At 40.4% G+C, this 22,451-nt stretch overlaps 1 protein-coding gene across 1 annotated transcript in view; it reads right to left on the bottom strand.

Moving 5' to 3' along the window:
- Positions 1-22,451, bottom strand: part of TMEM132C (transmembrane protein 132C) — a 207,047-nt gene that overhangs the window by 5,499 nt on the left and 179,097 nt on the right. The window contains exons 6-8 of the mRNA XM_062589914.1: positions 8,131-8,336; positions 7,352-7,625; positions 6,163-6,354 (exon numbers count right to left, since the gene is read on the bottom strand). Of these exons, the coding sequence (XP_062445898.1) occupies positions 6,163-6,354; positions 7,352-7,625; positions 8,131-8,336 (672 nt within the window). The remainder of the gene's footprint in view (positions 1-6,162; positions 6,355-7,351; positions 7,626-8,130; positions 8,337-22,451) is intronic.

Raw genomic sequence — 22,451 nt, 5'->3', positions numbered from 1 at the left:
CTGCATCAATAAATCCCCTCTGAATCTCTGACAAGGTCCTCCAATTACTATCAGCGGATGAAGACGGATTGGAGCCTTCCTACCTGAAAAGCTGCTGTCTCATGTCTGATGCTCCCAGCACAGAGGTGACAAATGCCTGTGCTCATTAATTATTAAGCATAAACAAATAGTTTGAGGGATTATCTGGCTCTCCAGCCATTCTTTCCTCCTCTTTTCCATATACGCACACACAAACGCATACTCACTGCACTCTAAACAAATTAACCACAACTACACATTACTGTCAGCATCTCTTAGAGGACAGGATGATTTATATGGTGACTGTGATGATGTGAAGTGAGTCAGATACTGTACATTAGATCACATCAATGACAGCACAATTCAGTGCAGAAGAGATAAAGAAATTCCTTCCCAGAACCACTGTTGATTACCAAATAATCTGGAAGGACATAAAGCACTTCCTTCATCATTTTCCCTTGTTGCCTTTGCTATTCTTCTTGTCCATACCAGGTAACACTACAAACCAGATCAGCAAGTTTGCCATTTTTAATTGACCAGCTGCAGTTCCAGCTCCTTTTTTTGGCCTTGAATCATATCGCTGCTCATCACCCCAAAGATGCCACTTGATATACCTTCCTAATAAAAAGCCAACTTGCATTTTGCTTGCTGTTAGTAGCTTTATCTCCTTTGTTATCTACTTATTATGTTTAGGTGGGCAAAACACAAAGGGGGAAGTATCAGCAGACATCAGCAACATGGCACTAACAGAAGCCAACAGCACCTGAGGAGCTCTGCACTGCCTAAGCTGGCAAGCCTCGAACCCTGTGGCAGGTGTTGTGCGCGGATGCCTGTTTGCTGCCTGTGTGTGATCTATCTAGTTAAAACAACCAGACAAGCAGCCCCACACTCCAAAAGTGACCCGAATGCAGAAAGCAGAGCACGTTTGGAAGCTCAGCAGTAAGCACGTCGCACTGAGAGCTGGTGAGTCCCGCTGCACTGTGCGTCGCACAAGTTGCCTGTGAAAATCTGGGAGATATAGCAACGATTATTTTGCCCTTTAAAGCCTTACATAGCATTTGAAAGTCTGCTTATCTTACTGTGTTCCAATGAGCCCATCTGCAGCACCACAGTCAGTATTGCTAGATACCTTTCACTATGAGAGACTGTGACTACAACATGTCTTTCAGTACCTGCTCGGAAAAGCTGGGGTCACTTGGATATCAGGGCACGATAGCTTGCACTTTTCAAGTAAAAATTAGGGGGAGTAAAAGATGTAGGATTGGCTGTATTTTAGAGAATTCTGCTGCTTAGAAAGATGGATGAGAGGACTGATCAGTATATTTGATTTTATTCTATGCCCAGCAGTAAGAGTCCTTTTAATGGTCTTCATTCACCAAAGCACAGATAAATTTATTTGTGAATAAGCCTTCAGTTGCTCGGGTCAGCTGCGATAGTCTTGGAGTGAGGACACCAAAGGCAAGAAATGGATGGCTGGATGGCTCTGCAGAAAACAGATGCATCCCTCCCTCACACAAAGGCCAGGGAATACTGTTTTCAGCAGCTTCTATTAGAACAGTTCTGATTATTTTATCTAGGGACTTAAATACTGAAATGGGTTTCCCTAGCAATTTTATCACATGAAATATCAAAGTATTCCATGTGCATTTATTTTTAAGCCAGTGGCTTATGTAGTAAAAATTGGGCTTCATCATTATGATGTGGAAATGAAAGGCAGCCAGGACTCAGATCTTAATTCAAACCATGCATTCCCTTACAGTGTACTTCTTTCTCTCTCTTTTTTTTTTTTTTTGTCCAATCTGCTAATGTGACATTCCTTTCCAGTGGGAATTTGCTTGTACTTGCAAGGGGAGAATTCAGATTTTTATCTAACAATACATCCTTTCTCCCTCTCCCAAGCTGCTTAATTCCTTTGTCATACTTGTGCACCATTACATTGCTCTGTCAGTTAAAGTAGCTATAAATACAGTTTAAGTGTAACTTATATTGCCAGAATGAGATAATGAATCTGTACCGTACAAATACCCTTAATATCTGTTACTTAACTCTGAGAACTAGTCTGCAAGAAGGATGTAAGCTAAAACAAAACAGCATTGTGTCAACCCAAAAGGCAGGGATGCGTAAGTAAGTCCAGCTGGTCTCCCTGGCTCAAGTGGTGCTGGGCACCCACACTCCTGTCAGAGTGAGAGCTGACACTCCAGGAGGTGAGGGAGGACCTTGCAGGATTGGGTCTTGTCACTGATGTCAACAGGAGTTACATGTGTGAAGGATAAGAACTTGGCCTTTAGCAAGCACTAACATTGCTCTTTTTTGCCCAAGAAAAGTTCTGTAGTTTTCCAGTAATGCTTAAGAGATACACTAATGCAAACAGCTATTTATTAAAGGCTTTCTGTTTTGTTTCATCCACTCTCCCATTTCACTTCCTTAGACCATAGGCGATATCCTACAGTGATGAAAAAGCTGATATAGCTGTGAGCTTCCCCTGCACAGCCAGCTGAAACGTAAGAGTCCTTGAAGCTCACTCTGATCACAAAACACTTAAAACACTGGAAGTTTTCTTTTATTTATGATTTTGGAGAAGGCTTAAAAACGGTACTGTTGATTCAAGTCTTCTGCAAGCTGAATGGAACAGCTTTTCTACCTGAGCAGATGGCCACTAAAAATAGATTGTTCACAGCTCTAGTTTCCAAATTTTCAGAAGTAACTTTGGCCAAGATATTTCAACTTTGATATTTAAAAGTTAGTCAACATGCATTTATTTTTAGGCACCTAAATCAATGACCCATTCTTCAGCATCACCTCACTGATTTCAAAAAAAAAGGCATGGGCTCAGTAGCCCTCAGGGTCATTTCAGGTAATTAGTTACCTAACTACAGATAGTGATACCCAACTTCAGGCATCCAAGATTAAAAATTTTGACTTACCCTCTTTGGATTATTAAGTATTTGGGGAAACTGTCAACTTTTAAAGATTTGTGCTTTGGCTGCTTCATGCTACTTTAGCAGAAATGGTACAGTCATTATGATCGAGAAAATAATCTAGTCATTATGTTCATTGAAAGAAAGTCACAGCTAAAATGCTGAGTTCATTCAGATGATACTGAAGTATGTGTAATAGCACAATCTGTATAATGCTTTACGCCTTCCATTGTACTACAGCAATGCACTGTTTAATTTGCAAGGGACAATACTATGCCTGCCAAAGTACCAATTACCCAAGGGCATTTGCTAATCTTTGCTGAGGCTTGGCTACTGAAGATGTTAAAGCAGAGCCAATGAAAATATTTGACTAAAAACACACTAACTGTTTTTTTCATACAACAATGTTGAGACATATACAATCATTTCTGAGAAAAATAAAAATAATTGTAGCTATCTTAGCTACAATTTATTTGTTTTTCAGCTGTATCAGTAAGGTTTCTATGACTGATTTGGTCTTTTTAAAAGCCTGTTTGACAGGAAAAAACACACTTCAATAATGAAGTTCTTGCAACATTCATACACTGACAAGTATATGCTTAGTTCTGGGCTGCTCCAAAGAAAAAAAGCCCCCTTTCAAAAATGATTCATTATCGAAAAATACTCAGAGCTTGCCTCCTGAAATTCCAGCTCCAGTGAGGATCTCAGCTGGTGTACTCCAAATCACTAGTCACTTTGTGTAAATTTGAGCCACAAGCATTTCTGCACTTGCATTAAGTGACTTGCAAGGAGCATTCCCTGCACAAGGCTGAGTAAGGTGTAGGCCTCAGGACACACAAATGCCTTATAATAAAGTGGAATGTGAATTCCATAGCACGTGGAATTAGCAGAGACCTCTGGCATGAAGCTACCATGAAAGGGCCTAGTAGCTGGGTCACCTTACTCCCAGCAGCCCCGTATGACCAGGATCGCTAAGAGGCAAATCTCACAATGCTTGAGGAGCTGACCATCACCAACACCCTTCCTGCAAAGCATTCAGTGAGGAAGTTGACAGGCCACTTCTCTTTCTCCCAGGGAAGTGGAGGTGGGTGGGATATGGATGTAGGCAATGGGCAAGAGGGCTCCAGAGTGGAGGGACTGAAAGGGGAGACAGAGATGGAAGTGGGCTTCTGCAAAAAGAAGGAGCTCTAAGTTTGCTGGAGAGTGGGCAGAAGATGTCTAGAGTAGAAAAAAATGACTAATTTGGGATTCTTACTAAGCATCTAGGTTTCCTTGGGCTTTCCAGGTCCTGGTTTAGAAAAGTTATTCCATTGCCTTCTAATGGTATCTAGATACTGATTTTTTCCACTTGAAGGCTGGAGAAGAAACAACAGATTTTAAAATTCTCTTACTGAAGAAAAGGTGTTTGAGTGGCTCTTGCCTCCCGTTTTATGGTCAGTGTCTTCAGAGAGCACAATGCAGCAGTGCTAGCTGTAGCCTGAGAAAAGGGACAGTAGCAACATTAGGACAGTGTCCAGCAGTACCAGAATCAGAAGGTATTGCTCAGAATGGGAGCCTGGTATGCCCACCACTTTTGTGTCAGCAGGTGTCATTCTAAGGAAGCTGAAATTGTTTTGCAAAAGAACATCAGCTTCAACAAAATATCTCATGAACATCATTCCATAACGCAAATGCTTGGAAAAGTAATTTCAAAACAAAACTTATTTTATATGTTTATATTTTTATAAAGTATACTTAAACTAAACTAAATTATATTTATAGTTTTATATTTATATTATTTACATCTTTTACTCTTTATTATTTCATATCTTGCCAATTGTAATGATGTATAATGGCATGTCATATCACATCATATCACCATGCCATAATAAAATATGGCGCGTCATGTTAGGCACTACTGGAATGCCATGTCATAATATGTCATTACCTGCTTTTGATAACTATCTTTGCATACTTAGGACCGAGTATCTATAAATCTGATTAGTTGATTAAATACCTCTGCAGCCCTTCCAGACTCACAAGCTCTTTTATCTGCGGTCTGAGCCATGATACTTCCAGTGATGCTGGAGGACAAACAGTGCACTCTGTCCTACACAGCAGAACTAGGTTAGGTATGCTTTAGCCTTTGTTTTCACAGTCTTTGTCTCAAGACAATACGTCAGGAGTGGTTTCTAAGCCCTGGAGAAGGGTATAAATGGGTTAATTACATAAGATTCTTATGTTTATAGGATGAAGTAAATTGAACAGATGGGCAGCATGTCCTTCTAGTTTGGGCATTTTCCTGTCACTAAGTTATAAAACAATCTAAATTATTTTTATGTTCCAGAAAATTAGGTAGCAATAGTCATGAAAATGGGCCATAAAACTTGACTTGAGTTCTTTTCCTACTTATGTGAGATGAAATACAGTTTTTGTGAGAGCAGTGATTGTGGATAGCATTAATTGCATGGTCCCCAGCCTCACTTGTCAAATCAACTGACAGAAAAAGCAATGAGCATACAGCTTGTTCCATTGCTATTGACCCTTGTTTTTATCTGTTCCACAACAACTGTTTGCCTTGATCTGGTGTCCTTCTCCAGTCCTTTTTTTCCATATGGGTTGTGACCTGAAACACGCTTCTTGAAAGACTCTCTTTATAGAGATGGAAATTTGCTGTCTGGAATTAAGTAGGATCAGCAGAGTGAGGCCCTAATGAACTCAGTGATGATCCCACCCCCCTCCAAATTCCAGCTAGAAAAAAGAACAAAGGAGCTTGGCTGTCTGTTGTGACTCTGACAGGAAAAACAAATGTGTTTGGCTTTCTTCTGCCTCTATTTTATAGCCTTCCAAAATACTAAATTGTCATGATACCCGCAGCTCTGTGCTCGCTGGTATGGAAAGCAATGGCATCCTCATACAGCAAACAGGGATCACTGTCCACAGACTGCCTGTGTTGCAGCAACAAAGGCTTGGGACAGCCACAGATATTGCATTATTTAAAGAAAGTGTACTACAATACAAACATAAGAACTTTTACTTAGGACCTAAGTCCATATTTCAAGGTAAGAAATGAGAAGACAATTCCAGAATGCCTCTGGAGGAAAGTAATTGCCACAGATATGTACTAAGGCTCTGCTATGGTGCTTAGCTTGTAAACTTGCCACTGAAACACCATCAGTATACCAGACTGATAAAATATCAACCAATCACGAAAGGCAGCAACAGTAAAAACTGTCATGCACACTACCTGTTTAGGAGTATGAAGCAGCTCTTGGGCAACTGTTGTAGCCACAATAGCTCGACTACTTGCTGTGCTTGGCTGAAGAAAGAGTGAAAGCCCAGCCACCAGTTGGACTCCAAGGTCTGTTATGGTCACTTTGTCATCCAGCACAGTCACTGTCTTCTCTGCCAGGATGGAGTCAGACAGAGGAGACAAAACCTTCAGAGAAACCCGTAAGAATGCATTTAGCAAAAGGTTGATCAATTAAAACAATCTTTATTTGATCATTAGCCTCTTGTCTTCAAAGTTTTAAGCACAGAAATGAAGTGACAGAACATGCGGAAAAGGCTGTCTGGTTTCATGCAGAGGATGGGCAAATAAATGTTCAGCAGAGAAGTTATGACTAAGAAGACTGGGCTCAATACCGAATGGTATTCTGTCTCAGCTGTGTTATTTGCATCACTTCATTTGAAGTGCTGATTTAAAACTTTCTTCCTCTGCTACTCTGGGTCCCAGGATGAATGAGCTCATCAGATTTATCTCCCAACTGATACAGAAGGAAGTTAGCATCATTTAGGATTTGTCCTTCACTTCTTTGCTTGGAAATACTCATTCCTCTGTCTTTGCTCTTTTTGATGGAACATCAAGGATGTATTCCCTTTAATGAGACTGATGGCCATATGGCTATCTTTAGGGAACTGAGAATAGTTAGTTCGTGTACACTCCCTTTTCTCCCCCTTTCATCTCACGTCTACACCCGAGACAAGCTTTATTCACTCTTTGTGCTTTGACTTAAGCAAGGATTTAGCCAAGAGGGGAGCTGGGATACAGTACTGGCAAATTCCAGTATTAGCCTTTCAGGGTTATTAACCAGGCTGTATTTTTGTTTCCTGAATTAGTGTTTAAATGAGTCAAAAGAAACTCAGCATTGTCTAAAGATCTCTGTCTCAGTCAGAACTGTGCCCATCAGCTGACTGGTGGTAACCTGCATCTGTGAGGGGCAAAAGCTCTGAATTTCCACTGAGTCTGAAGTGCTGGCTCTCCTAAACGTCTCTGAAAGCTGTATGTCTTGTCTATGCCTCAGACTGAAGCTAGCTTGGGTCAATGACCCTGTGCGGCATTGCTGAAGGCCACTGGAATTTTACGGGAAATTATCCTATTTCAAGATAGCAGAACACTGTATGGGAATGGCAGAATCTCATCCAGAGCACAGTACCTGCATTGTTGTCATTCCTATTTCCCGTCCGATCAAAATCCTGCCATCCTGCAACTTGGCAATGTGAGGCTCTTCCACTTTCATAAAATCCATTACCAGGTCTGTAATGTCAAACTGCCAGTCTGAGCCGAGGAGGTAGTTCAGCTGACCCCAAGGGCTGGAGTCCTCAGCTACAAACTGTGTCAGGACGCGCACCATGGCATGTTGGTACTGCAGAGTGCATCCTCGTCCTTTCCGTTCATCTTCATCCTCGTCATCACTGTCTCTGGTGGGTCTTTTTTCATTAAAAATGAAGCACAAAGAAATGTTTTCAAGAACATTAGTGAAAACTAACATGAACTATTTAACAGATATTAGCTAATGTAAAGTATCCCCTTAAGTAACAGCCCTCCCTTCTGCAGTGTTGGTACCGATGCTGATTCATGGCTAATTAGCCTGGTGAACAACCATATGGGTGGACTATACTGCTTCTTCACCTAAGCTGGTATGTCTGAACAGCACTTACTAACCCAAGCCAGTTGAAGTAAGTGGACTTTACCAGGGCATCACTCTACTCTGTTGCCCACAACAGACACACAGAAAGGACCAAAACTGTCACAGACTTTAAAAGCTTTATTACATTTGCAGATGCCCCATGCAAAGCTGGAGACTCCAGTATTGTTGTTCCTCAGGGAAGGACCCTGCATTTTGGGTGCAGGTGTTATAGCCGTTCTTGGTGAGGGTTAAAATCAACTCCATTCTTTTCATAAAAACATAGAAACTGAGCAACTCAGACTCACCTTTTGTTGGAAACAACGGGGACTCGCCAACCTTTTATTTGACTCAGTTCAGTGTCCGAAATGTCGATCTGAAGAGGCAGGCGTGGAACCCAGACTGTGATTTGCAGAGGAGCACTCAGATACTGATACGTGAAGTTCACAAGTGCATTCACCTTGCCTTTCATTTCTTTGCCATTGACAAAAACATAGTCACACCTGTCAGAAACCTAGCAGAGCGGGAGGAAGGAGAGAAAGAGGAGAAGGTAACTGCTGTGACAAAACAGGCTCAAAGGGGAACCCTGGCACCTCAGCTACAAAAACAAACAGAAAAGGCTCTCTTCTCCTCATGCATGTTAATGACAGCCTTTTACAATGGGAGCAGCTGAGTGCAGAAGTCCCTGGTAAGTTCAGGACGTGTAATTATATTGGAGATCCTGAAGACTGGATCCTATTTCTGAAAGTGATGGTTGATTTTCTGTTTGTTATGCAACAAGCCACTAGTGGACCACAGCTCTATGGAGTCTATAATGAGCAAGGCTCCTTCACAGCTTGGCCAAGAGGAGCCCAACAAACCAAGACAGGTCTCAGTGGAGGCACACAGTAAATCAAAGCTCTGCCCTGGTGATTTTGACCTCCATGGGATGTGACAGTGCTTTTAGTCTAAAGACAAAGCTGGCTCTGGAGTGGATTTCATCCACTGAAGAGTAACCACAATAAATGTTACCTGTTTATAAAGGTTTACATTTTGATTAAAGCTGTAAAGGATTTCTAAACACTGCAGTAGATTTATCATTAACATGTAAATACTGCCCTGAAATATAAGCAAGCATTATCATAGTCATGTAAGAGTTATATCAGTAATCACTGCTTTAATCAATGTTGTAATTTACAGACCATTGAGTTTTCTCATTTATTACCTTACTGAGTACTAGTGATAAAATCACTCCCAAATATATAAATCATTAAGAGGGATGCAGATAGTAAGAAGTGACTCCATGTGATAAAGTCATTGTCATATCTATTCCTAAAGGTGTCATAAATGTCTGGGGAAATCCTGTGGCACATTAATCATACATTAAGTGGCTAGCAATGGGAGCTGTTACATTACTAAATGAGTTGGTATGTCTGCAGAAATTAACAGTAAACCCAGCAGATCTCTTCAATTCCTAGGCCAGCTCCCATCCCTTCAGAATCCTATTTCATCATCCATAATGAGTATCATTACGAGTGGTAATGTGTCTCCCACCTGAACATCTATTTATACTATCATCTGCTCCCTTTAATCTCCACCCGCTCTTTCCAATACCATTTTATTCAAATGAGGTTTATCAGCTGGAAATGCTCATGTCCCCAGGCTAATCAAACAGATGGGTGCCCTCTATGACCACAGATACAGGAGCTTAACTGTTCCCAGTCGGACATCCACATCCAATTTGTATCCTCTGTCAGGATGAGGCACTGCTTGCATTCTAGTGGAATATTTGATGGTGAGATTGCAAGAGAAAAGTTCAGAGAACAGAGTAAAAACATTTCCCTGACACATTCCCTCAAGAGGCTTATGCTCTAATGGGGTTGTGTACATACTGCAATACCAGACCTACCAGTTTGGTTAGGCTTCTGCCTCAGATCATCTCAGGCAGGTTAATAAGTGGGAAGGTGGTAGAAATTCCCTCATTTTATAAATATGAATAGCATGGTCTGTTTTCACATGTGTTACTTGAATGCTAATACCAAAAAGGGCTTAGTTCATATTAGGCTGTTCCTGAACTTGTCTCATATAGAAGTCCCGCACACACCAGCAGGAGTTACATACCAGGAGCTAGCACTGACTTCCTGGTCCAGGAGTTATTTCTGCATAAACCTGTGCACAGCTACCAGGATGTATGTACCAGTTCTCCTATTTTCACTGCTAGTATCTAATGCAAGCCTATTGCTTAGCTGCTGTTTGCTGAAAACAGGAATGTCCAGTGGGTGACTCTCCTCTCTAAACACTGAATTCAGAGACGGATAAACTTTAAAGGAATTCACATCTAAACAATATACCACAATTAAATGCTACCTGTGGCACATCACCCTCAGTGCAGGGCTGGGTACAAGGAAGTCCTGGCTCACATGGGCTCTAAATCCTGTCTTCCTCTGTGATCTCAGAAAAGTCACTTAAACTCTTCCTATCCATTTTTCTCCCCTGGTGTGAGCACCACTTAGCTCAAGGAGCCTTGGTTAGAGGGAGTCAGAGAGTTGCACTGCATCTGGAGTGCAGACCATTTCTAGAGCAAAGCAAGAAGCAGTCAGTGTGCCTGGGGGAGAAGGCCCTATCTCCGGGACATTTGAAAGGCAGCTTCAGATATGGCTCTTCTTTTCTTAGCCTATCTTCCTTTGCACAGAAGCTTGCTGGAGGCTTGTCAGTACAATCTAATCTAATTCTGCTTGAAGCAGCAACCATTCCCATTCCGACACTCTCTCCATTCAGTTCATTCCTGCAGAGTTGCTCCCAAAGGGAAATGAATGAACCTTTTTGAGGTAGTTAATTGTCTGAGTTTCTTATTTATGCACATAGGAAACCACGCACTAATAGAGATTTCTGGTAACACATTCAGCTTCAGAGTAACTAGGTCTGGCCTAGGTGTATGATTTAACATTATCTAAAGCTCAACATTGTCAGTTAGAGAACAAATGCAACTGTCAGGGGAAAAAACACAACAACAGTAACAAAATTGCAATTCCTCAATGGTTCTGGGCTGAGATCCAACCTCCATCTTTATTTGTAAAGCTGCTATATGCCTTCATGGATATGCGACAAACAAATGGCTAAACAAATATATCCAGCATCCTAGGGGAATGGCTGTAGGAGCCATCAGGCAGCCCTTAAAATTGCCACAGGTTAATATTTATTACTGGATATGCATCAACCATAGCAGCAGGTCTTTATGACTTGCAATGAGAAAAGCATTATTCTTCACCAAGTACAAGCACGGTTCATGTCCCTACATATGCTCTTTCTTCTGTTCCTTTATTTCTGATAAAAAACTGAGAGAACAGTAGGACCACAGCTTCTATAACATTGCATTACTGTATGCATTTTAGCCGTGGTACTTTCAGGTACCACACTCTTCTTGAAGTAACATTGATTGCTTTTGACAAAGAAAGGCTACAGCTAGTGCTATACAGGGGTTGAAAGGGAGAAGGGAGCAATAATATCTTAGCATCTAATTTACAATGTGAATGTGCTTTTCATACGCACAGGCTTAGGATACTCCTTCTCTAGAAACATTTAATTAAAGCTATTCCATAGTTTGCAGCTTCTGTAATCACTGCATCTCAGGTAAGCTTAGTTGTAGAAGGCTAAGTGGAATAAGAGCAAGTGGAATCACTTCCCTTGTGCTTGTCCCATGTAATACCACTTAAAAATAAAATAAAATAAAAAGATTTCTCAGTCTGAGTGAACAAATCTCAATGTACTGATTTGCTGTAATTTAGATTATCAGAAGGCACGTGCAAGGTCTGATTTGCTAAGCAGATCCCCTCACAAAAAAAAAAGAGGATTACATGACTGCATTATGTAGTAACAGACCCCTTTAGCTCAGATTAACTTAGATGGAAATCACATCACAGTCATCTTGTTTTTGGAGCGATTCAAAGCAGATGTTATAACCCTATTTTGTTCTGTTCTCATATGGGGTTAAAAAGGGTGGGAACACAAGACTGGTAGGGAGAACCTAAAACATGGAGGAAGGGTGGTAGGGAGATTAAAAAGAGTAATAAATTAAATGGGAGCATATTAGAACTCAAAATCTTTTTAATTTAAATGATGTGTTTGTCTAAACATTTTTGATTGATGGTTGTATCTCTTTGTTTTTCACTGATGTTTTAAAACACCCGCAGGAAGGTCCCTGTAAATACAACAACCACCTCTCATCTCAGAGCCTTGCCCACAATACTTTATGGAAGTTTCTGAGAGAGCCTGGAAGGCTGGAGATTTTGTGTGAACAGTGATATTTCTCTCATCTCCTGTAGTATTTATGCTTTTACCATGAAAACATTTTCCCTCTGAAACTGCTTTTTATCTTTGGCATCTGAAGAGGTGTGAGATGATGAAGAGAAAGCCTGCTTAGCCACCACCTTTACGTGATTGTTTTTACCCATTCTGCGTAGCAGATCAGCAGGAAGTTTTGCATTTTAAAGAGCTTTCTGATGCTCTTTCAGCAGTTTCTTTCATTATTAAGCTGCATTCATCTACTTTTCCCCTTTTTTCTACTTTTCTACCTTCTCTCTAGATTAAAACTAAAATAAAGAAGCTAGACAGCAAAAGACAGGGCTAAGCACAATTCCCAAGAGGTTTCTTCTTTGTCTTTCTTTTTTCTGCCATCATATTTTTGTGCCCCTTTCTTACAAAGGCCATTGCCTTTCCAAATGACTTGGATAGCTTCTCTCTGCCACAAATCACAGTTTATTGAGCTGACTAAGCTAACTTCTGTCTGGAAATTGAAAAAAAGTCACTCCTGAATCACAACCTATAGCACTAGGTGGCTTTGTGATCTGGGGAGTGAATGCAGCTTTCCACCCGCTAATGAACAAATTAGTTGCAGCGAATATTAAGGAGATTCCCAGTGAGGTTCCTAGACAAATGCAAAACCTCTGTCTCTTCCTTTACCTGCTGTTTTGCAGATTACGGTTTGATCCTACAGTGAGCTCTGCATTGCAGAACTGCAAGAAGAGAGAAGCCTATTACAGCACAAGCTGCCTGAAGTCACCATGAAGAATGGGACAACATACTGCCTTGGAGTCTGCAGCCACAAAAGGGACTTACACTTCTGTAAGAGGGAGGAATAGGGTAATCCTGTTTTGTTGGGTTCAACTCCTGTGCAGGTTCCTGCAAAATCTTCATTCAATTACAGAGAGGTGGAGGCAGACGCTTTACAAGACAAATTCCATGTCAAATATATGTTAAGATTGTCTTTCAAAAGATGGTGAATTCAAAATACCGTCTGTTCTGTTTCATGTCTTCAGTGGCCAACAATGGACGGAATGATGACTAGAAGACCTAAAAATGACTGTTACAGACTCTGTGAGTCTATTCTAAGCTTGTTTAATTCTCTAGAGTTTTTTCACCTCTGGAGACATCAGTCTCTACCAACAGGCCTCTGAAGGACAATTCTGAAGGACAAAAAAGTGATGCTTTTAACATGGCAACACTGTTAAGCTTATGAACACTGTATATTTGCGAGTTATGAGCCCATCTTCTACGAACAAGTTTGTGTGGCTTGGCTTTAATTAAACACTGACGTTTAAAAAGTCTCAGACCTTTAAAACAGAACACAAATGAAAAGGTATGATAATGGTAGATGTCCTGTTTGTAATCATCACCTGTTATGCCTTATCTTGTGTATTACTTCCCTTCTTCATCAAACTTTACATGAAGACAGTAATTACATAATTCAGCTCTAACTCTGGGTTCAGCACTTGGTTTGTGGAAAACATTTTGATGTTCCAAACTCCATTTGGAGCTAGCACCAAGATGTCAGGAAATCTGCTTCACTTCAGAATAATCCACAGAAAAATGTCTGGACTGTAACAGCAGGAATATTGTATCCCAGGAGAAAGACATACCAGTAGGTTTGCATGACAGAGCCCCTAGGGTCCTTCATGTCTAGTATTCCTGACATTGACTCTTCTCCTTTTCACTAATGGTTTTAATACCATAGAAACAAAGAAGCTTGCATTCTTCTAAAGAGACCATACATCAGAGATTTTTCTTCTGTTTCTGTCTCTACTCCAGTCTGTTTTTATTGCTGCAAGAACATATTTACATTTTGTGCAATGGCCTCATACAGTGAAGAAACCACTGCTGCAATTTAGAAGAATCTAAGTCTCTTAGCAAGACGCAGCACAGATGGAGTGCCTATTTCTGAACAGGTTCAGTCCTGATGAGCTCTCTTCTCAGGGCCTGGGAAGGTCAGTTCCGTGATTTGTGGCTTTTAGTCTTTCCTCCAAGACTTAGGTTCACATTCTCTTCACACTGTAATTTTGATGTGACAGAAAGTGTTGTTGAATGTTCTTAAACAAATTTATCCTTTATTTAAGATAACAATTTTTTCAGTACTTGAGCAGCAGTTTTCTGATGAACTTTCCTATCCCACTGGAAAGATCCAGAATCTTTTATTTTGGTGTGTAAACCCATTTACTCATTTCTGTTATATAAACATAAGTGTTGCTAAAACATTCAAATGTAACATAAATGCTCAACTATTTATAAAAGCACTTCTATGAACAAAAACCTTTTCCCTAGTAACTTTTAAAGGAATCTCAATTTCAATGGAAAAAAATTACAGGATAATTAGTAAAGAACAGTGATAGTCAGCACTTTTCAAATTTATGACTCTCCTAGTATTTTAGCTCAATATTACATAACGCAAGGGCAATTGAAGCACATGAGCACTAAGCTTTGTGAACTAAGGCACTTATTCCATTAAGAAAGACTGAGCACCGGAATGATGTATCTATTGAATATACCGCCACATTACATATTATCATATGGAATATACTAGACAGTGATAACCCTTCCACAGTATTTTTGGACATTCCTTCAGAATTTTGTAGTATTAATTTCCTTGCTATAGAATTTCATGATATTCTTTCAAAAGATCAGCTATAGAAAGGAGAAAAGTAGAAAGTAAATTCTAGAAGTTTAGAGAGAAACTACCCCTAGGTCTCTAGCCTTAATTCTAATTAAAGACTATGCTTTTGCACAAAAAGGAAGTCCTATGCTTCATGCAAGCTAGGTGACGGCAGCTGCTTCATAAGAAGGATTTGAATGCCTGGCTGCATAATCCTGAATAATCAATAACCTACTACTGGAAAATGGAAGCTATCTCAAGGCCTATGCTATTTATTTTTTCATGTTAAACTGCTTAAGTCTTGTACGAGCTAAAGCTTCAGACTTGAGCTGTTCCATGATCGCTGAAATGGTATTTACAGACTTTATGACACTGCTAGGGCAGCCTTCAAAAGGAAGCATCCATTACAGGAGCCGCTCGTTGCTAGTGTAACTAGACTTGCCGGAGCCTCCTACCGTTCCCACCAACTTCAGCTGGAGCTCTGAGCCGTGACTTGGAAAGTGAGCCAAAAGCTTCCCGCACAGGCACAGCAATACAGGTAAATACAATAATGAAGGCTTAACACTGATGACTGTCATCTTAACAAATGAAAGATTTGATTTTTCATGTTACAGGCAAGAATAACGCTGAGACTTGTTTTTATCTAGGACCCAGTGGAAAAAAAAAAGAACTTGTTTCTGGAAACAGTTGCATGGAATAACTACTCCCATTCTGGAAAGAGTGATGAGGGACAGGATAGGTATTATACTTTAATAACTGATTTAAGCCTCTTACATTCTGCCATCCTTAGAATTAACTTTCTGCAGTTTTTGATGGATAAAAAGGCTTGTGCTTTAATGTTGCTTTGTGCTTGTAAGCAGCTGCCACGTTCCAAATACGGCTTCAATCCCTGCGATCAGTCCTCAGGCAAAATTCCCAGCAACCTGCACTAAATAACACAGGGATCAAGCCCTGAGGGCTGAAGAAGAGGAGAGCTCTGTAAAATCAGGGCTGTAGTTTAGGAAGCAATTTGGAATCGCTCTGTTTAGAAGGGTCTGCATTTTCAGTATTAGCAGCCAGATTAGCAAAACTAGAAAGCCCCCAAAGCTAGAGAGCATTTCTTAGGGAAAAGGCACATTATTTAATCTCATTACAAAGATTTTGCTGGCAGCTTTGCAGAGCAGAAGCAGTACATCTAACTAACTGACTCTCATTCACTGCGACAGAACTGAGAGAGTAAAAGGGGCACAAAATGCCAGCTGACACTGGAGGGCATCTATTTGCTCCCAACTGACCAGCTTTTGAAGCTGAACTGCAGCTCCACTGAGCCACAGCAGCTCTCTGCAGCTAGCATTATCACGTAAAACCAAATCTGTCTGGTTTTCTGCACTCTCGAGTCAAGTAATTTCTGAAAATAGGGAAGAACAGAGAGTTCGGCTCTACTCACTAGGGACATGCCAGACTACATGTAGACCATGAGTCCAAATAGCTTGTGTGGCAAAGCAGGATCACAGGATGAGTACAGTGACTTTTAATCTCTTCAGACTACACTCCTTGGACAGTAGTTGCTCATTTGTAAACATCACATTCCTTGCTGTTTTCTAACTTAACACATATCTACAATATAGAAATTCCCAAAGTATGAATTTTAGCTATTGAGATAAAAGGAAAAAAAGGGTACCGTTGTTTTTTCCGACTCTGTAATGCTCTCAAAAAGTTTGGAGGAAACTGCTACTAATCCTCCCACCAAGCCTACAGCTGTCACAAGACTAATACTATTTCTCCCATTTCCTTTCTTGGTCCTGATTGTGCAGCTTTGAAGCTGATTTTGAAGCATTTTCTGTGGGACTTCAGGCATTGCTATTGCTACTCTGCTTTGACTTTTAATTTGCAATGTACAGATTCTCTGCACTGACATTACTAACACAGCTGGGGAGCTGAGTAAAGGCAAGAGATGATGGGGAAAGAAGTCTGCAAGGATATGGCTTAAATGTTTCTTAAACTGCCCTTGAAAATTTTGCGTATTATGCAATGGCAAGGTATTTACACCTATCATATTGCTGAATTTAACTATCTCAGCCCATGTCAATTTTGAGTTTCAATTTTGAGTTTCAACCACAGACGCTGACTGCCAGGGAGTAGTGTTATATATACATTAATGAAAGAACTTCCTCTGTGAAAGCTCCACACATTGCTGGCCTGTATGTCATATTTGCATCTGACAACTGTGCAGTAAATTTCTAAAGCTTTTCTGAAGTTTTTCTGCTCTGCTGATGTATGTTGATCCTAGTAAATCACAGGACTATGAAAAGTATGGGGGATGGACTTTCTATCTGTAATTCTGTTCAGAATACAACATACCATTAGATTTACCAGAAGAAAAGCCAGAAAAGTAACAGGGCTTCAGACCAATAAGGCAGCGGAATTTCCATGTTCTCGCTGTTCTGCTGTGTTTTTAAGGCTTCTCATTTTGACATAGATCACAGGAACAAAAAGTATTACAAGAGAAAAGAGAACTATCGGATAAAGAAGGCGCTGGGTTTGCTCTTGAGAAGAGACACGGTTTCTGCTTTTGAGGGCTTGCAAAGCTGTATTAGGATGCCGTGAGTTGAAGGCGTATTTACAGTTCATCAGCTACTGCACTTGGACCGCAGGGAAGTCGTTTGGGGTAGACCCTCCGGGGAGGATGGGGCTGTGCAGCAGAGCACAGGACAGGGACCTCCTGCTTGTCCTGAGCCCGCTCGGGTGTCCCCACAGTTCTGCGTGGACACCAGGCTCCGGGCCCCCAGGCAGTGGGGCTGTGCTGGCTCTGACCTAGCTCGCTGCTCCTGCTCCTGGGGTGAGCAGAGGGCTTGCGCATCTGTGAAGGAACACACAGATCCCTCACGAGCAACAGCTCGACTTTTCTATGCTCCTGTCAGAAAACTAGACAATTATTTTATTTTTTAAAATGGTACAATTTTGTCTGTGCTCTGGGATGAAGTACCTGAAAGATGGATCCACCTTGCATGAGGAGCTGCCTGCATGCTAATGCGGAGGAGGACTGGCAGAACCTGCTGTTGTTTAGATTGAGCCCTTTGCGCTTTCACTGAGCCCTGCAGGACTCCCGTTAAACCATGAAAGAGATTTGCAAGCGTTACATTAAAGTGACTGCACAGAATACAGCTGATTTATTATTAGCCCATATTAGATTCCTGGAAACCCCATCCAGGGTAGCCTTCCATTTCTCGCTTTGCTTTATAGGACTGACTTAGGAATGAGACTTGTTTTAAGCTGAAGTTTATCTACTTACTCGTTATTCAGCATGTTCAAGTCTACAACAGCTGCACCCAGCTAACAAACTCCAAATAGAGTTTTATTTGACCTAAGTAATAAATGAGCAATAAATCAATTGTGTTACATTCACTGCACAAGCGTTTTATTGGAAATTAGTGTTCCTCCTGGATCGAAATTGCTGGTAGGAACAACCAGTCCTTTCTAGTCACTCCTTTGTTTTTATTTTCTCCTATAACCTGCACTAAAAACATAATGTGCTGCCCTAAATCCTCTGAGGCTTGAAGGCTTTGTAATAAAGCGTCATACAAAGAATATATGTGTATGCTAAGATGCAGAAATGCAATGCCTGTTTGGATGCTTACCCTGCCACACACAGCAGGAATCAGAAAGTCTGTGCCCGTGATGTGCCAGGGTTTCCAAGAGGATGAAATCTTCTGAAACTCTGCTTCCCCTTGAGATCATGTCCCCATCTCATCATTCCCTGGGTCCTGGCTTCACTCTCTCTTGACTGTAGGTCTGGGAAGTTCAAAGGGAGCTGGGAGCAGCCGAGCCCATGCAGTAGGCACGGGGACCAGAGTAGACCGGGCAGCAGAAGCTGGTGCTGCAGCAAGACGTTATTCTCAGTCAGTCCTTCAGTTGTGTGGAGCAGCTGATCCCCATACAGGTCAATACAGGTGCAGTGTGTGGGAACTAGCCGTATCAGCCTTGTTTATGGGTGTATAACCATGCTTTTCTAGGTAAGGCTAGCACAAATAGGGGACCGAACGTTTTCCTTGAGCTCTGGTGGCAGAAGCCTGCATTTGAATCAGAAGGTCCTGGCATCCAGGCTCTGTATTTCAGAGAGCAAGTGATCTTGCTGCCTCAGTGCATGGCCACTGATTCAAGTCAGAGTAAATAACTTCCTAGTTGTTGTCTAAACAATATGATGAAAGGCCATCTGTAAATACATACTCTTACTTTTCTTAAGGAGTTTTTGCTTTGGAATAACCATGGTACTATGATGAGACCTCAAGGAGCCTGAGGGACTGTTCCCATACCATTACAATTACAGGGGAGCTTTGCTGATGGCTTTAATGTGTGCAGGACTTTAATGAGTGCAGGACTGAGGCTTAGGAGATCGATCCTTTATTAGCTGCCTGCAGCTCAGCCACTCAGCCTGGAATTGCATTCAGCCTACTGGCAGAAAGATGCATAACTCAACTTTTACTAAAAATGCCTATGGATGCTGCTAACTAGATGTTCCTCCGCATATCAAAGGGAAAACAACGTTTCTGTATCTAGTTTTACACTAGATACAAGTTTTTCAAATACTTGAAAGCAAGGTAGAGTATTGAAAGTTCTTTGCAGTTAAATAAACACCTGAAGAGGTTAAAGTACAGCTAATTCTTTAAGATTAGGAATATTAAGACAATAGCCAGGTATCTTCTAAATAACAGCTGACAGCTGTTTTTCATTACTAAATAGGATCTTGTGATATAGCTCCAGCTATAAAATTTTGAAAATAAGCTATTAAAATTAGTACACAACTATCTATTGATCTCTGAGGAAAATGTCCATCTGTCAGCTTCCTTATTGGCAAACTGAGACTTTCCTGCATCATGTGTTATGTAGCATCAAGACTGGCCTTTAATCTGAATAGATTCACAAACGAACAGTTGACTTCTCAACCTAAGTTTGTGTCTATTTAATGAGAATGGATTTCATTTTATAAGCTGTTTTCATCACAAATGGCAAAATCTCTGAAACTCATAAACCCTAAATAACTATTTCATGTGAGTAAAGTCAGCAGCCTTCACAGTAAAGTTATTCATGTGTATAAATAACTACTGGATTAAGCTTTCAAACAAGAACTGTAGCCTTGACAGGTGCCTATAATTCCCATCACTATTGCTCTGAAAGCATTGACACCAGCAGTGTTTCCATTACTTGTCACTATTAAGCTAGAGTTTAACCATAAAAATCCCTAGGCAGATTTTCAGCCCCCAGCAGTTCAGTGTGCCTTTGATCTGGGATTTTGTTTCAACTTACTCTGATAACAGAGGGGCAGCTGTGACACTCTGCTGTGATTTTCAGCTCAAATCAGAAATTCTTAGAATTTTTTCCAGTGGCCTTTACCTGTGGTTATGTCTCCCTCTGCTCACTGCTCCCAATGGAAACGAGAGCCACTTACATTAATAACTATTGAGGGTCATCTTTAAGGTAACATCTCTGTTTCTCTTCTTAGTGATGACCATAGCAGCTACATGTATAGATTAGTATTGTTTGAATCCATCTTTTGATCTGAAAACATCTCCATGTTATTAATGCCATTTAAAAATAGAAATTAGCAAATAAGGTCTTCAGAATATGGTTCAGGACAACTACATAGAGATTATTACCAATTTTTTAAATTTACTAATTATAAATGATATAAATAAATATGAAAATAAAATACCATGTATATAGCATCCCTTCATGTAGCAGTGGCATAAAAGCTAGTCCAAGAATGACAAAATGCAAGCCCAAAATGCATACAGTAGCTTCTGAAATATACATAGACAGATTTTTGATCTCAGACTATTTCCATGGAAAAACTATCCAGAACTTAGTAAGCATCACCAAGAGTTTGCAATCTGGAAATGTCCCTAGGTACTCCCAGTCTCCTGAAACTCTGCTCCTCTCCACAGCATCAAACTGCAGCTGTTTTAGGAGCCCAATGACCTGGGAACCTGGAATCACGTTTGCTCTTGAGCAAACTGCGCTGAAGCAGCTACAACCCACTTGAATTTCCAGGAAATGGGAAGGTGTCTAGGTAAGGAACTACAATTACTATTAACGGCTCCAGATATATGGATCCTATAGGTAAATTCCAGCTTAGCACAGTCAGATTTGGTTGTTACTTGATTTTTACAGCTATAATAACTTTTTTTGTCCACTTTTAAAAGGTTGGATCATTGTGTGAAGGTCTACAGCATTCAAAGCCTTTTAAAGTTCTTTACTTCAAATTCTGAAGTAAAGGAGTAGAATGCTGTTAGGAGTAAAACCAGAGTTTTTACAAAAAGTAAAAGTAACTGTAGTCAGCAGATTAAGCCAGGACACAGACTACACACGGAGCCGCCTAGAGACCATGCTTTTTACCCCTGGAGAAACTATTAACTGTTACTTGTGGATTTATCTATGTTTAGATGTCCACTGGGCTCTGCTTTCGGGAACTATGTAATTGCAGTCAAACTGAAGGTACCGCAAAAATTAACACAAATAGGCTTTTATCTGGTGGCCATTCAAAGAGAAGGGCAGACACATTACCTCTGGGCTCTTTACGTGAACCATACAAATGGACACTTATTTATTTGATGACTAAATATTACAGACTAAGTCCTAATTGGTACCAAACAGCTCCAACTCCCAGCATAATTCTGTTTGTTTGCTTGAATCGAAAGTTATCAGAAATTTCACATAACTGAAATTGAACAAAAATATCTGTGCGAACCTCTAGAAGGTGAAATGTTTAAGTATCAAACAGCTCTCATCAATATCTCCTTATTTTTCTTAGTTTGTGGTTTAAATTCATTAATCGGCTTTCATACCAGTAAATATGTGCTGATGCTGCTATGACTAGCTATGTTTGGGAGCACGAACTGAAACACTTGAACACATTCCTTCTTGAAGACACCACGATCTTCTCCCAGCAGCTATTATTTATAACTGGGAAGTTTTAAACACAAATGTTATTCCCAACAAAGCCTCTAAAATATGTTAGAGCGGAAGAGGATACATCCAATGATGATATATCCAATGAATTTAACAGAAATCTTGAAGCGGATTTTCAAAATGAATTAAGCATGAAATGCCTTTGTGCTTAGATTTGAAACTTTGAGTGCTTTTTGAAATCAAAATTAAAACGAACATTTCAATTTGCTAACTTCATTTCTCTGTGTTAAGAAATTTCCTGGGAACTGGAACATTCTAGGTGAAAAAAGCCCTTTTTCCTTTATGACAAGATGATAAAACATTTTTGCTCAAAGCATTTCATTGAACTCTATTTTTTAACTAATGGCATGATTTATAGCAGTTAGCTCTCATGTGCCACAGATGCATTCCTCTTGGGATTCTGCATATATTTCGAAATGTACAGAAGATAGTCTATCTATTCATCTGAGTAATTTCAAAACATTTCTGAAGAGAAAGAAATTACACCTGAAAATTTTTTCTAGTCGATTCCAAAAACCATTTTGTGTTAGCCTCCAGTTATTTGCTTCACTTCAACTTCAGAGTGGCTACATAGGGAAGCCACTTAAAAATGTTCAGCTAGTGCAAAGAGACTCCATTTTAAGAAAAACCCTTTTAGTGGAGATAAATTATTTCTGTAGAAAATCAGAGAAGAGTACAGCAGGGTCCCAAGTGCTAATCAAAGGATACAGCGCTTCAAGGAAACTTTCCTTCCAAACAAATAGCTGAGAGCTACAAGAGTTCAAGATGTACTGCGGTCACTGA

Source organism: Rhea pennata, chromosome 17, assembly GCF_028389875.1.
Source record: "Rhea pennata isolate bPtePen1 chromosome 17, bPtePen1.pri, whole genome shotgun sequence".
Taxonomy (NCBI): Eukaryota; Metazoa; Chordata; class Aves; order Rheiformes; family Rheidae; genus Rhea; species Rhea pennata.
The sequence above is the reverse complement of the archived record's forward strand: the minus strand, read 5'-3'. Positions and strand labels throughout refer to the sequence as shown.